The sequence below is a fragment of the Panicum hallii genome, chromosome 1, assembly GCF_002211085.1.
Source record: "Panicum hallii strain FIL2 chromosome 1, PHallii_v3.1, whole genome shotgun sequence".
Classification (NCBI taxonomy): domain Eukaryota; kingdom Viridiplantae; phylum Streptophyta; class Magnoliopsida; order Poales; family Poaceae; genus Panicum; species Panicum hallii.
In genome coordinates this window covers 56,257,771-56,270,091 of record NC_038042.1, presented here as the reverse complement: position 1 = coordinate 56,270,091, position 12,321 = coordinate 56,257,771, and the positions used below count along the sequence as shown (strand labels likewise).

At 48.4% G+C, this 12,321-nt stretch overlaps 2 protein-coding genes across 6 annotated transcripts; both read right to left on the bottom strand.

The window, feature by feature from the left end:
- Window positions 1-2,010: 2,010 nt before the first annotated feature.
- On the bottom strand, window positions 2,011-5,777 carry LOC112894848 (transport inhibitor response 1-like protein). Its single transcript, XM_025962680.1, has 3 exons — window positions 4,638-5,777; window positions 3,515-4,025; window positions 2,011-3,417 (listed from the first exon to the last, which is right to left on the bottom strand). Exons 1-3 carry the CDS (start codon window positions 5,360-5,362, stop codon window positions 2,656-2,658), a joined length of 1,998 nt encoding a protein of 665 aa, XP_025818465.1. The 5' UTR covers window positions 5,363-5,777; the 3' UTR covers window positions 2,011-2,655.
- Window positions 5,778-6,740: 963 nt separating this feature from the next.
- LOC112890627 (pentatricopeptide repeat-containing protein At1g73400, mitochondrial) lies at window positions 6,741-11,516 on the bottom strand. 5 transcript variants are annotated; one of them, XM_025957494.1, is made up of 3 exons: window positions 9,584-11,516; window positions 8,104-8,237; window positions 6,741-7,369 (listed from the first exon to the last, which is right to left on the bottom strand). In XM_025957494.1, the coding sequence occupies exon 1, from the start codon at window positions 11,299-11,301 to the stop codon at window positions 9,646-9,648; it is 1,656 nt and encodes a 551-aa protein (XP_025813279.1). In that variant the 5' UTR covers window positions 11,302-11,516; the 3' UTR covers window positions 6,741-7,369; window positions 8,104-8,237; window positions 9,584-9,645. The 5 variants fall into 5 exon arrangements, with proteins under 5 accessions (XP_025813279.1, XP_025813275.1, XP_025813292.1 ...); XM_025957490.1 differs by having other exon boundaries at window positions 6,741-7,347; XM_025957507.1 differs by having other exon boundaries at window positions 8,144-8,237.
- Window positions 11,517-12,321: the final 805 nt, after the last annotated feature.

Genomic DNA, 12,321 nt, shown 5'->3' with positions numbered 1-12,321 from the left:
TACGTCGCAATCGCAATGCTGACTCTGAGATTAATATATTGGAGATAGGATATTTGTAGTTGACAGGACCAGCGAGATGATCGCTGAGTTCAGACGAACCGATGCTTGGAAAAGTTGAAGGTTTCTAGATGATTTGTATGGATTGGCACAGATCTGCAAGTGCTCTTTCAAGAGCTCAAACTGGACCGGAATTACTGATCAAATTCTAGCGTGTATATCCCTTCTCTGCTGCTTCAGCCAAGCAAATTAAACATTTGAATTCTTCCAAAGGAACACGAACTTCCCTAGAATTTTACTTTCACTAGGAGATGTGAGTGCTTTTTTTTTTGAAAAAAGGAGATATATTCCATTTCTATCTGAAATTCAATTGGTTCTCACTACGAGATAATCGCGCCGATTGGCATCTCGCGAGAGAGATGGAGACAGGAGCACTGCTGAATGCTACCGTGCCACAGGAAACCAAGCCCGCTGGACGGCAGGCACTGGTGTGGTGGCTCCTGCGGTGAATCGGTGACGTCGTGCGTTGCAATCACCAGTGTTGAGGGTAGGGTCCCTCCTCTCCGATTCCCCGTTGCTCGTACGCAACCAACCGTGTCCTGTGTAGGGTAATCTTGACTGACCCGGTGAGTCATTACACATGACCTTTACACCAACCCATAGCAACACTGACACGAAGATTTCATGCACTAACACCGTACCGGTCTAAAAGACCTATTTTTTTTAAAAAAATCCCTGCACTAGCACGACTGAAAAGTTAAGTTTCAGGTCCTGTTTGAATAATCCTGTAATAAGGCTGTAAAACTCTGGCGTGCTCAAGTCAAATATGCTGATGCTGGGCATTTACCCAAGCTGCCTTCGCCGACGTCAATCGAAATCTTAGACCGCCGAAGCACGCCGGCAACGACAAAACGGCACCGAGACCGGCCTGCCAGAGCACGTTTGCACCACTTTGGCGATCTAGCCGGCCAAGCTGCCAAAAGCAAAACATCTCGGGACAGGAGGAGTTTGCTCGTGGCAAGAAACTACCAAACCGGCTTTATTTTCTTTTTTCTACAACAGGCTAACAGTATCCAAAGTACCAAACTTGCCTTGGCCCGCCACCTTCCGGTTAGGCACACAGCGTTTCTAGGCAAGTTCGTGTACCAGCACGGCAAGCAGAAAGGGTATCTCCGGCAGCCTGATTCTCCCAAGCCAGATGACTCCCCTCGAGCACCCACAAGCGAAACCAAACAAGGCTAATCGGGGTCCTAAACAACCCGACAACCTCTTAATGACCGACACGAGGAGCGTCATAAACAAGGCGTGGTATCATACCAGAAAACCCTAAAAGAACCTGAGATCTAAAAGGCCCAGGGATCTCAAATCCTCAGAGGAAAAACCATCCAGATCGAGGCGACCGATCGCCCCAGGCGCAACAGCTCATGATATAAAGAAATGGGCAGATCGAACTGGATCCTGGAGAGAAAAAATTGCGCAGTGACCCCAGGAAACAAAGCACATGCTTGCCAGCCTCTCAGCCGGGATGGCACAGCAGGGGCCTAAAGAATGCATTGATCCATGATAAAGAGACAACACATCCAAGTTAACTATTCGCAACGACGAGTTAGGGTTTCGGAGTATGGTGGTTAGCACGCAGATGGTGGTGCTCAACAACAGGGCGTTCAATTTGCAGCAATGCAACTCCACCAACACCACCACCATCAGTTAGAAAACTGCTTTTACCTTTTGCCAGTTGGAGGCAGAGTTGAGCTGCCTTGACGACCCCTCCAGGATCCTGAAAGGCGCAGAGGAAAAAGCAGTAGAACAAAAACAGACGGCCATCAGGACAGTTGATGACATGAGGCTCTACATGAAGCAAGGACGATGACTATCAGAGCAAATCATTGGTAGGGCCTATTGTTATGATGACAATCCAATACACAGGCTACGGGCGTTTATTATAGCGATAGAGCTGTCACAGTCGAGGTAGTAATATATAGATGATCATCGCAAGCATCGAGCCCAAGGGCAAAACCAAACAATGCCAATGAAATTTCAAATTCCTCCAATAGCTTCTTGATTAAAAATAGCAGATGGTGGAGATCCAAGAAAAGGGATAATGGTCTACGGGTCTACAAAAATAACTCAAGAGTGCTAAAAACGTGGAAAAGGGGAGAAAAAAAATAGGGTAGCCGAGTTTTGGATCATCTAAAACATAATGGCCGATGAAACATTGATGCTTCGGACATAGGTAGCACTGCCATTCCTTGGTCTGAGCAGAAAATAAATCGGAAGATGGCAAGATACAAGTAGCTCCAAGACTTGAGTGCCGAAGAACCATCCAAAGCCTGCTGACTGGAGTCAGTGTGCAGTCAGTCCCTGTGCAATCAGTCCCTACTCATCATTGCTATACTGTATGATCAGCGCCGCGCTCCGATGCCTTGCTCTGGATGTGCTCTTCAACTGCCCCAACTCGGAATGCCACCATGCCAGCCCAACAATCAATGAAGATCAAGTGAAAAGAATAACCGGCAGCTTCTTACTTGATTGACATGAGTTTTCCAGCGGCAATTTGAAAATCATCCGCATTCCCTCGCTGGCTCTGAAAAACTTCATGAGGAATAATTGAACAAACATGTTGGTGGGTACAGTAGAACTGTTCTTCCAATAGGACTACTACAAGAGGGTAACGAATGGAGGAGCATCATTCCTTGGTCCTGCCAGTGACCGATACAAGTACAACTTGTCAACAATCTCAGCCTCTCCTTCATCATCAGAGTGGTCCTTGATTACTTCAACCACCAAATTTTGCATTTGCTGAGCTACATCTTTACACCCCCTCATAGTCAGCCTGCATGAGTTCATCCATAAGAACCTCATGTTGTAGAAGTAGTTCAGTCCTGAGAGCAATCCCTTGTCACTAAAAGGGCTATCTCTGACCTCAAGCTTCTGCAACTTGGTGCATCCCTCAAATATATATTGGAGGGACATGTCACTATTCCCAGCAAAGGCAACAGACAGAGTTTTTATTAGCTTCCCATATTTCCCAATGTATGCAAAAGCTTTATCAGTAAGCAGGCCAGAGACTGAAAGTCTGGTGAGCTTCTTGCAATTCATCACAATTGCACCAAAACCATCATCCATGGGGTCCCTGGTGATCCAATCAGGGCGGTGGCGGCCCATAATGCAGAGGCGGAACACCACAAGATCAGGACAGTTCTTGGACATAGCAATTACTGCTGCATTTGTCATCCGCTGGCAAAAGTAGAGGATCGATTCTAGCTTCCGGCAGCCTTCTGAGATTGCTAGAAGACCAACATCTGAGACCGAGCCCTCAGAATCTTCAGAGGCATCCAAAGGAAAAACTCGCAGCTCACGGAGATCTGAGCATGTATCAGCCACAGCCCGAAGGCCTTCATCGCCCACCGTATCAAGAACCTAGAATAAGAAATTGAAACATCAATGCCTAAATCTCAACTGCCAGTTAACATAAAAACTAGTATATGCATCAATGTGAAACTGGAAGGCAGCTTACCCAGAAAGTGCGAAGATTGATGCAGTTGCGAATAACTGGTTTGAGCTCCTCAGCGGTTAGGCTTGCAAAGCTAAAGTTCAGAGAAGTGAGCTTGGCACAAACTGGGTAGATTGCTGGGAGGTATTCTGGATTAACATCCCGGAAGCCTGATAGACAAATGATGGACCTGGATGCAGCAAAAGATGTAGCAAGCTCAGTCACAGACAAACCCCCACCAGGGGCAGCCTCAGATCGGAATGCACCAGTTCCAAAGTGCGTGAGCTGGGGCGCTCTTGCCATCAAACGTCGCAGCTGCTCTACTGACACATGGTGATTCACACGCAACCGGCGCAGAGCTGGTGACCGTGCAACCAGTGCCTCCAGAGCATCAAAGTTGAATGGGACGCTAACACAATCGAAGACAAGTGACTCCAGAGAGGTGTTGGACTCTGGGAACTTGGAGATCCAATCCACCAGCTCGTCATCCTCATCCTCAACGTAATCTTCAATGAGATCCAGCACTCGAAGATGCCTACAAAATCAAAAGCACCAACCGTGACTGTGAGACACCAGTGCTACACTTAAATGCTGCTATTAGTGCTCCTATTCCCCAATAATGGAAAGCAGACAGCGTGCAACTGGAAGTACCCCAACTCTGGGTGTAACCAATTTAATTAGCGAGACTATTTGCCAAGGACCTAGGGGTAAATGGAAAAGATGAATATTAAACTTTACCAGTAGAAATCAGAGGGCTTTCCACGGCAAGATTCGACTGTGACAGTACCAGGTGTCACGAGCTCGGTGAATAGAACATCAAGAACAAAAAAATAAGGAATTGGTGGTAATTTTGACAGGAAGACGAGTAGCGATCAGAAACCAATACGGCCATAAAAGCTCGGCGAGATCAGATTCTGATCCATGGCGCGGTCGGACCAATAAAACTGAAAAGCGTAAAGGGCTAGGCGTCCACATTAAATAAGGCGGAATTGCGTGGTGCTGCTAGGATTGAACAAATGCACGAATGGCATAGTATGATACCCTCCCAAAGCGAGGAAAGCTGGTAAAATACTCATCCGGATACCGCAAGCCGCTTAGATTCAGCTCGTGTGCAACAATAGAAAAGTTGAGTGCTAGGGCGACGTACCGGCAGCGCTCGGCGACGACGGCGAGGCCGACCGTGCTGAAGCCGTCGCAGCACACGAGCGAGAGCTCCCTGAAGAACGGGAAGGACTTGGCGACGAGCGCGAGGTCGTCGTCGGAGACGGTCATCCGCTTGAGGCAGATGCGCTCGAGGCGCGGGTACGCGGGCCCGAGCGCGGCCACCCAGGGTGAGACGTAGGCGCCCCAGCCGTAGGGCACGAGGCTGAAGTCCGCGAAGCGCGGCTTGCCCTTGAGCACGACGGAGCGCAGCCCCCCGAAGCGCTCGGCGGCGCGGCGCGGCGAGACGGCGTAGCAGTTGCCGATGAAGAGCTCGCGCCGCGTCTGCGCCTCGGCGCGGTACCAGGAGCGGCAGACGAGCGAGGCGGCGTTGCGGTCCCGCGCGGCGGTGAGGAACTCGAGCACGCTCTCGAGCACGTTCTCCAGCACCTGGTCCGGCGGCGCCCACCTCCCGCCGCCGCCGTTGCCGCCCCTCAGATCCGGCTCCCACCTGTCGCCGCCGCCCCCTCCCCCGCCGGGGTCGTCCTCCGACATCTGCGAGGGCGGCGAGTCGGAGTCGTCCTCCGCCGCATCGCGCATGCCGGACGCGGAGGAGGACGAGGGCGAGGCGGAGGACGCCGTGAGCGCTGCTAGGGTTAGGGATTGGGGGATCTGGGGAGGGGAGGCGCGGTGGGGTGCGGAGGTGGTGGAGGACGAGTGGGGAGTGCTCATGTGAGACTGGAAAAAAGGATTAAATAATGATTAGATCTGAGAGCCGAGCGAGCGAGCGAGGTGGACTGGGACGCAGCGCAGGCAGCGATCGAAGAAGCCTTTTTATTCCATCGCCCTCCCTCCTCTCCCCCTCCGTTTGGCTGCTTCCGGTTTGGGATCGGAAAGAGAGAACCCAACGTCAAGCCAACGGCGATCAGATCGGATGCTAACGGCGGCCGACGATGCCGGAGAAAGGAACAGGACGATGCACCATTCCGCTACTCGCTACGCACGGGAGCCTGGCACTGGGAGCATAGCAAAGCATGGGGGGCTTGTCCCTTTCTCCTCTCGGCGAAAGCTCGTAGGCTTCCAGTGCTCTTGTCACACGGTCGTAGCAGTAGCCCATCCCGGCCGGCGCCGTCTCGGCAGCAAGCGTACAGGACTACTAGTAGCCTTTCCTTGCTACTACCTCAACGATGGTAACACGCACGCACAGGTTTATGTCCCTCTTTAACCAGCAGTAACCACCTCTTGCTTCTTCTCTCATGTACTGTGTGTGTTTTGGCACTAGAAATGGCAAGGAATGTTTTAGCACCCGACTTTCAGGCAGGGCCGTTTGGGAGTTCAGAAACTCCGGGAGAATCATGAGGTAGTTCAATACTTCTACTGTACAGACCACTGAGACCAGGTACGTATTCGAGCTGGGTCTTTGAGCCTTGACTCGTACGACGAGCTGTTGAAAGCTACAGTGACAGGTGAGGCACTGCTGAAAGGCATGGCTCCTCCTGTCACGCAGGGCGATACTGTTGAGCGCTCAATCATGCACAACACCCGGGCCCCGGGCCGCCCACTGTTCGGCTACAACGGCGAGGTCTTTGCTCGCTTCACTCCTGTGCCGCGCGCACCGATGTGTCCCGTGCAGCCCACGAGCCGGCCGAGCACGGTCGCCGTGCTCTCCGCCCGGGGCGGCTCGGCGTCTGATTGACAGCAGAGCGGAGCAGGTGCTCGCCGCACCACGCTGCTATCGAAAGGGAAGATTGTAGGATCTGGTCTAGTTCTTGTTTTTTCTCACTTTCTTGGTTCAAGTTCATCACCGCGTAAATGGCACGGCCGTGTCGCTTGTTCATGTTTTATTTTTTTCTTCCCAAATGCCTTATGTCTTCAGTTCATATTGGTGATGAATTTTTGCAGCATAGAGCAAACCATAAAACGTGGCATATTAAGGGTGTGTTCGTTTCACCCCTCTAAAACCCGAAACATCTAAACTTTAGAGATCCGGCACCGAACAGCCCTCTAATTCAGCCTCTAATAAGACTGCGATTCCTCTAAAAATTTTAGAGGGGGGGAGCACTCTAAAAATTTTAGAGGGGTCTAATGCCAAACGAACACACCCTAAGGATAGGGAATTTTAGCGTTCAAGGAAAAAAAAATGGCATGTTTTGGTTCCTATTCTTTCCACATGTGGTTACTGCATACAGATTCCTCTGCGAGAATAGAGGTAGCCAAAAGGAAAAATAAAAGAGATGCAGATTTCACAGACTGAAGCGTCAGACAGCTGCTTGGCTCGGAGAATCACGCACGGCAAGGGGCAGGGGCGGCCGGACGGGAAACCGGAGATATCTTTTCCGTCAGAGCCACAGCCCACGGCCATATTTTAACCTCGGGACTCCTGAAACATCGCGACACCCGAAGCACTCGGCCGGACCCCCGCAAGGTCTCGACTTCAGAGAACTTCACCTGCGCTCGCTTGAAGGCATCCGATGGATGGGACCGGAGGTTCTTTTGTGAAAAGACCCGATGGACAGTTATCAATTCCAGGGTTTCTTGGCACGGTGCGTTCCAGGTTCTCAGCTGGAGAAAGGCTGTGCAGCAAGTCTAGCTCACAGGCTCAGAGCCTTGAGTCCTTGATTGCTTGGTACAGCAACTGAACAAGAACCAGAGAGACACGCTGGTCATAAGCCTTTGGCTTTTGGCACGATATGTTGTAGATAACCAGTAGCCGTTTCCTGCAAGTACGGAGGTACAAGCCTGAACATTAAGTTAAGCCTGATGAACCTTAATGCTAGTTACCCGATAGCTGATACATTACCAAACCATTAGTCCATCTATCTACTCGCACCAGTGGTCGAATCTTGGTTCAGTTATACTGATATTAGAGGTCTACCAAATTTCTTGGTCAGCACTAAAGTCGTTTGTTTGTTTCACTTTTCTCTTTTGTGATTGCTAGAGTGCATATTTTTATTTACTAGTTTAGCATCTGTAGCCACAATTAGCATCACAATTATGATGCAGCTTCAGTGCACACACTAAATATACTACAGTTAGGTTTCAACTTTGGACACTAGCCAAAACGACCAAATTTCAGTCATTGTCACCCTCTACATACAATCACACTACTAATAGAGGAAAGGGTGCAACTCCGTCCCATTTTAGGGAAAACAAACTTGTAACAAGCTATCAGTAAAATGTTTCCTGGAGCAGCTGAGTTTTGAAATAACCCAAAAAATTGATATTGAGAAACATGTAGACAAGAGTTGAGGAATTTGGTGCAGGTCACATGTTTAATGCAGGAATTAGGCTTATACAGTACATGTTTCGTTTGATCGTAATAAGGAACAAAAGGGTCCCACATGAACAAGAAGGCCATAAAAGAGGCCTGCTTCACAGGATTCAAACAAAATAAGAGTGCAGATAATATTTCCAGCACTAGTGGATCGGTGTATTGTGCATGTAGCGACAAAAAGGGTGGGGTTGGGGGTTACCTTGTACATGTTATCTAAATTCAAATGCAATGATACTCACAGCCGTGGTTCAATTCAACAAATGAATGAGTTCATGCAGTGCTTCTTGCACTCCAGATTGCTCCAACAATGTGTGCTGGCATACATCAACCACCCTGCAAAATGAAACCATGTTTAGGATAAAGATAACTCCTGCTTAGCAAAACCAAACTGAAAAACAATGACCAAAGGACTGCAAGTTACATCCTTCACTAGTCTAACTAATAAAATCGGCAAGAAAAAAGTAATGACTTTCACAGTATCCTTTTGCACCAAATTGCAGGTTGAACCAGCACATATGCTACCTAGCACCTTAAGATTTTGTCTCTACTACAGAAAACATTAGATTTGGTGCTGATGGTTTGACCACCACTCTACCACTATACTTTGTCTTATTACACACTCTTGCCCTGTGCCTGATTATTGGAGATTTACTTATTGTCTTGATTCATTTGCACATAACAGTACTTTCCTCTGACATCTCATATTAACATTTTATACACATATGTTTTTTTATTTGTTCTGCTGTTGCAAAGCACGAATGTTTATTGCAAAATTTTCTACAAAAAAAACTATTGGCTTAGCAGTTATCCAGTTTAACTCTTTCTTGTCCTAAATCCTCAGAGTTTTAATTCAAGGAAGGTTCCACTTCCCTCCAGTTTAAATCCAAAACTCTCATATATCTGGTCAATCTTAGAAAAATTTGACCATCCAGATCTTGAGTAGCTTGGCTACATAACATTAGGCATTCCAAGCCCCCTATAACATACATGCCTATTGCTCCATGATAGTTCAATTGGTGATGTCAGTCTGAAACGACAGAGTAAATAATTACAGTTGCCTACTTATCTTTCAGTAAAGATTAGGTCTTAAAATCAATGACAGGAACTCATTGTGTCACCCAACTAATTGCGACTAGTCAAGTGAACACATTTTTAAAACACCAGGTGTCTGGGTCCTGAAGAAACCATCTACTAAGCCATGAAATTAACCCTAAATGATCCTTAATACATTGAAAAACAAAGGAACACTCCTATTCTGTAAGCAAATATTAGAATATTGGATAAGGATATTACATAATGGCATATCCAGGTTAGTATTCCACGCAATGAAAGACAAATATCCTACTTCATATTGGTATTTCTATATATACATAGATTCAATTACAGTTCCAACAGGCATTGCACTTCCTTTTGGGTGAGGAGAGGTCACTGTACCAAACAAGCTTATCAGTAAGGCAGCAAGTGTGGGATAAGATATACCATAAGAAAAGAACTTGATTGAAATATTCTATTTGTTTTGCCACTTTAGATGTACTGCTGATTGCATGAACAATTTACCGTAAAAAAAGATTGCATGAACAACATAAGCACCATGTCTAGGCCACAAGCTACATCACATTTTTAATATATTGACCACTAATAGATGGTAATAAAATCAGAGAAACCACAGCATCAGTTACCTTTGAATAAGCTCCTGATTATCCACAGTAACAAGAAACCACAGCATCTGTAGTAACGGTACTCATTTCCTTCTCTGGCCTATGCTCTTCTTCTTCTGAGTGATTGCAAATCGTCTTGACATCGCAACATTGTAAAATCTCCTCATATGCTCAGACAATCGATGTATCGCACCAAGGTCACCTACAGCTGATAACCGCAGCATTATAGCATCGAACTTCTTGTATGAAAGTTTCATGTCACGGTTTATAACCTCATCTAGAAGAGCACTTGCATCTTCTGTTCTTCCGCAATCAAACAGACCATCAATCATTATTTCATAGGTATCAATAGCACGTTTACATCCTCGTCTGTCCATCTCATGCCAGATATCTAATGCTCTATGTGCCTCTCCCATCTCAAAGAACATCACCATCAGCATATTATAGGTATGAACACTGGGCTCACAATGCGCCTCTATCATTCTCTCGCAAAGTTCAAGTGCATCATCAGCCTTTCGAAGACTGCAAAGAACCTTAAGAAAGCAATTGTAGGTGACAATGTCTGGAGGAAATCCAGCCTTCCCCATCTCCTCCAACACACGATAGGCAGCATCCAGTTTACCCACCAAGCACATCCCTTCAATCAAATCTTTATAAGTCGATACATCAGGCATACACCCACAACTTCTCATATCCGAAATCAGTTCAAAACACTCATCCATCCGATCAGCCTTTGCTAGTGCAACAATCATAATCGAATACGTCTTGGCTGTGGGTGACGATATCATTGATCCCTCAGTCCTCATGAACTCAAACAACTCCCTTGCCTCTGACACCAATCCAGCACTGCAAAACGAATCGATGGCTGCAATGTAGGTGAAACTCTCCGGGTTGTACTTCATTTGAATCATTTCCTCGAGCACCTTCATGGCCTTCTTGGGGTCCCTCGCTCGGCACCACCCGAAGAACAGGATACTGTATGTCTCGGCATTACCCAGCAACCTCCTCTTCACGCGGCCGAACACCGCCTCTGCCTCCTTGACCATCCCACACTTGCAGAACGCGTCCAGCAGCACGTTGAGCGCGTCGGTCTCTGGCGGCGTACGCATCCGAACCCGCCGCTTCTTGGCCAGCTTCCTCATGTGCGTGAGGTGCTTCTCCGTGTAGGCGCGCAGGATCGCCAGCAGGTCCTCAACCGGCACCGACCTCGTGCCGTGGCGCTTCATGTGGTCGAGCACATCGCAGAGGACACCGAACTGGCGGCTCTTGTACCGCGTGCCGGAGAGGATGTCGATGATGTCGTTGTAAGTGGCCGGTTCGTGGCTGTACCCATCCTGGTGCGACGCCCAAGCGAAGAACCGGAACGCCAGCTTCTCCTCGTAGCGGAGGCGGTGCAGCACGTCGGCGACGAGCGGGGTAGTCAGCTCGGCGCCCAACGCGTCGAGAGCGGCCTCCGTGCCCTCGCTGGATTCCGCCTCCGTCTTAATGACGGCATCATAGATGCTATCCGAAAGCGCGGCGAAGCGCTCGTCCTGGAGGTGAGTGGGGAGGATGGCGTGCTCGGAGAAGAGCCGCCGCGCTGGGAGGATTGGTGGATGGAACCGCAGCGGCAGGATTCTGGTGAGGTGTGGCGGTCGGAAGGAGGATGGATTGGGGGAGTGTGTGGCGCCAAGGGTTGGCAAGGGCGCGGCCCCGAGAAGGCAGCGGAGATGGCGGAGCCTGGAAGGGAGGTTCATCATGGGGTTTGGGAACCGGGGGCAAGCAGGACGGTGGTGGATTCGGAGGTCGGCGCAGATGATGAGGGCGGCCTGCGTAGGAGGGTGTGGAGAATTGGGAATTGCGATTACCACAGCGGCGAGGCGCCCGGAGGTGCGCCCGGCGATGTGTGCGCTCTCTTGTGTCAAAATGGGGATGGGATTTCACCGGAAAAAAAGAATCCTTTCGCACGAATCTGCGTGTGCTGACTCCTCGAACTCGCGATATGGCACATGCAATCTCTTTTTTATATTTATTTTAGTTAAATTTTAAAAAAATAATAGTAAATAAAAAGAATCATAAAATGGAAAGTGCTCGACATAAGTAATCTATACAGTGAAGATATGATATGATTGTTGTCGGTCAAAACTCACCGGTGAGCAGCGACAGGCAATACGAGGAGGCGGGAGGCTTCCGGAACTGCTGTTGGGTCCCGGTCTCTCGGTCAACGGCTCAGAAGTCCGACACACGTGGCTTGGTGAAGTGTTAGGCGTGCCACCTGACCTATACCTGATCAGGAAGGTGTAGAAGTCGTTATCAGCTATTTCCCTGCATGCACAGCCATATCAAACATTAGTCCGAGCCGCGAGCGGCTCTTAACATGACTCCCAAGATCGGCTAGAAGAGATGATGGAGCCTCTGCACTAGGTGAAACCTGTTTTCATATCAGGTTGGACTTCGAGTACCTCTCAGAAACGGCTAAAAGAAGCCGATTGCCCCGTTTAACAGATCGGATCTATTAATATTTAAGCGTCTTGTACAAATCCGATAGAAAAAGATAAAAGCATGCTCCGTAATTACCAAGATAATCCAATCCACGACAGTAAGGGTTTTCACTGTGTAACCGGAATATCCTACGCGTAGTTAAGCCTAACGAAAATGAAAGATGACATGACGGTAACCTAAAAAGAGAACTAAAAACCAACTAACAAGTCGAATTCTGGAACAATCCCTCCTTAGATTACCATAAAGATCATACGGATATTAAACCAATTCCTTGTAGA

Bases quoted from the DNA above. Each gene is read 5' to 3' on its own strand.
- LOC112894848 (XM_025962680.1), bottom strand. From the start codon at position 5,362: ATGAGCACTCCCCACTCGTCCTCCACCACCTCCGCACCCCACCGCGCC. The intron at 4,026-4,637 runs GTACGTCGCCCT...TTGATTTTGTAG, and splicing joins GTCGTCGCCGAGCGCTGCCG to GCATCTTCGAGTGCTGGATC. The intron at 3,418-3,514 runs GTAAGCTGCCTT...TTCTTATTCTAG, and splicing joins TCAATCTTCGCACTTTCTGG to GTTCTTGATACGGTGGGCGA.
- LOC112890627 (XM_025957484.1), bottom strand. From the start codon at position 11,301: ATGATGAACCTCCCTTCCAGGCTCCGCCATCTCCGCTGCCTTCTCGGG.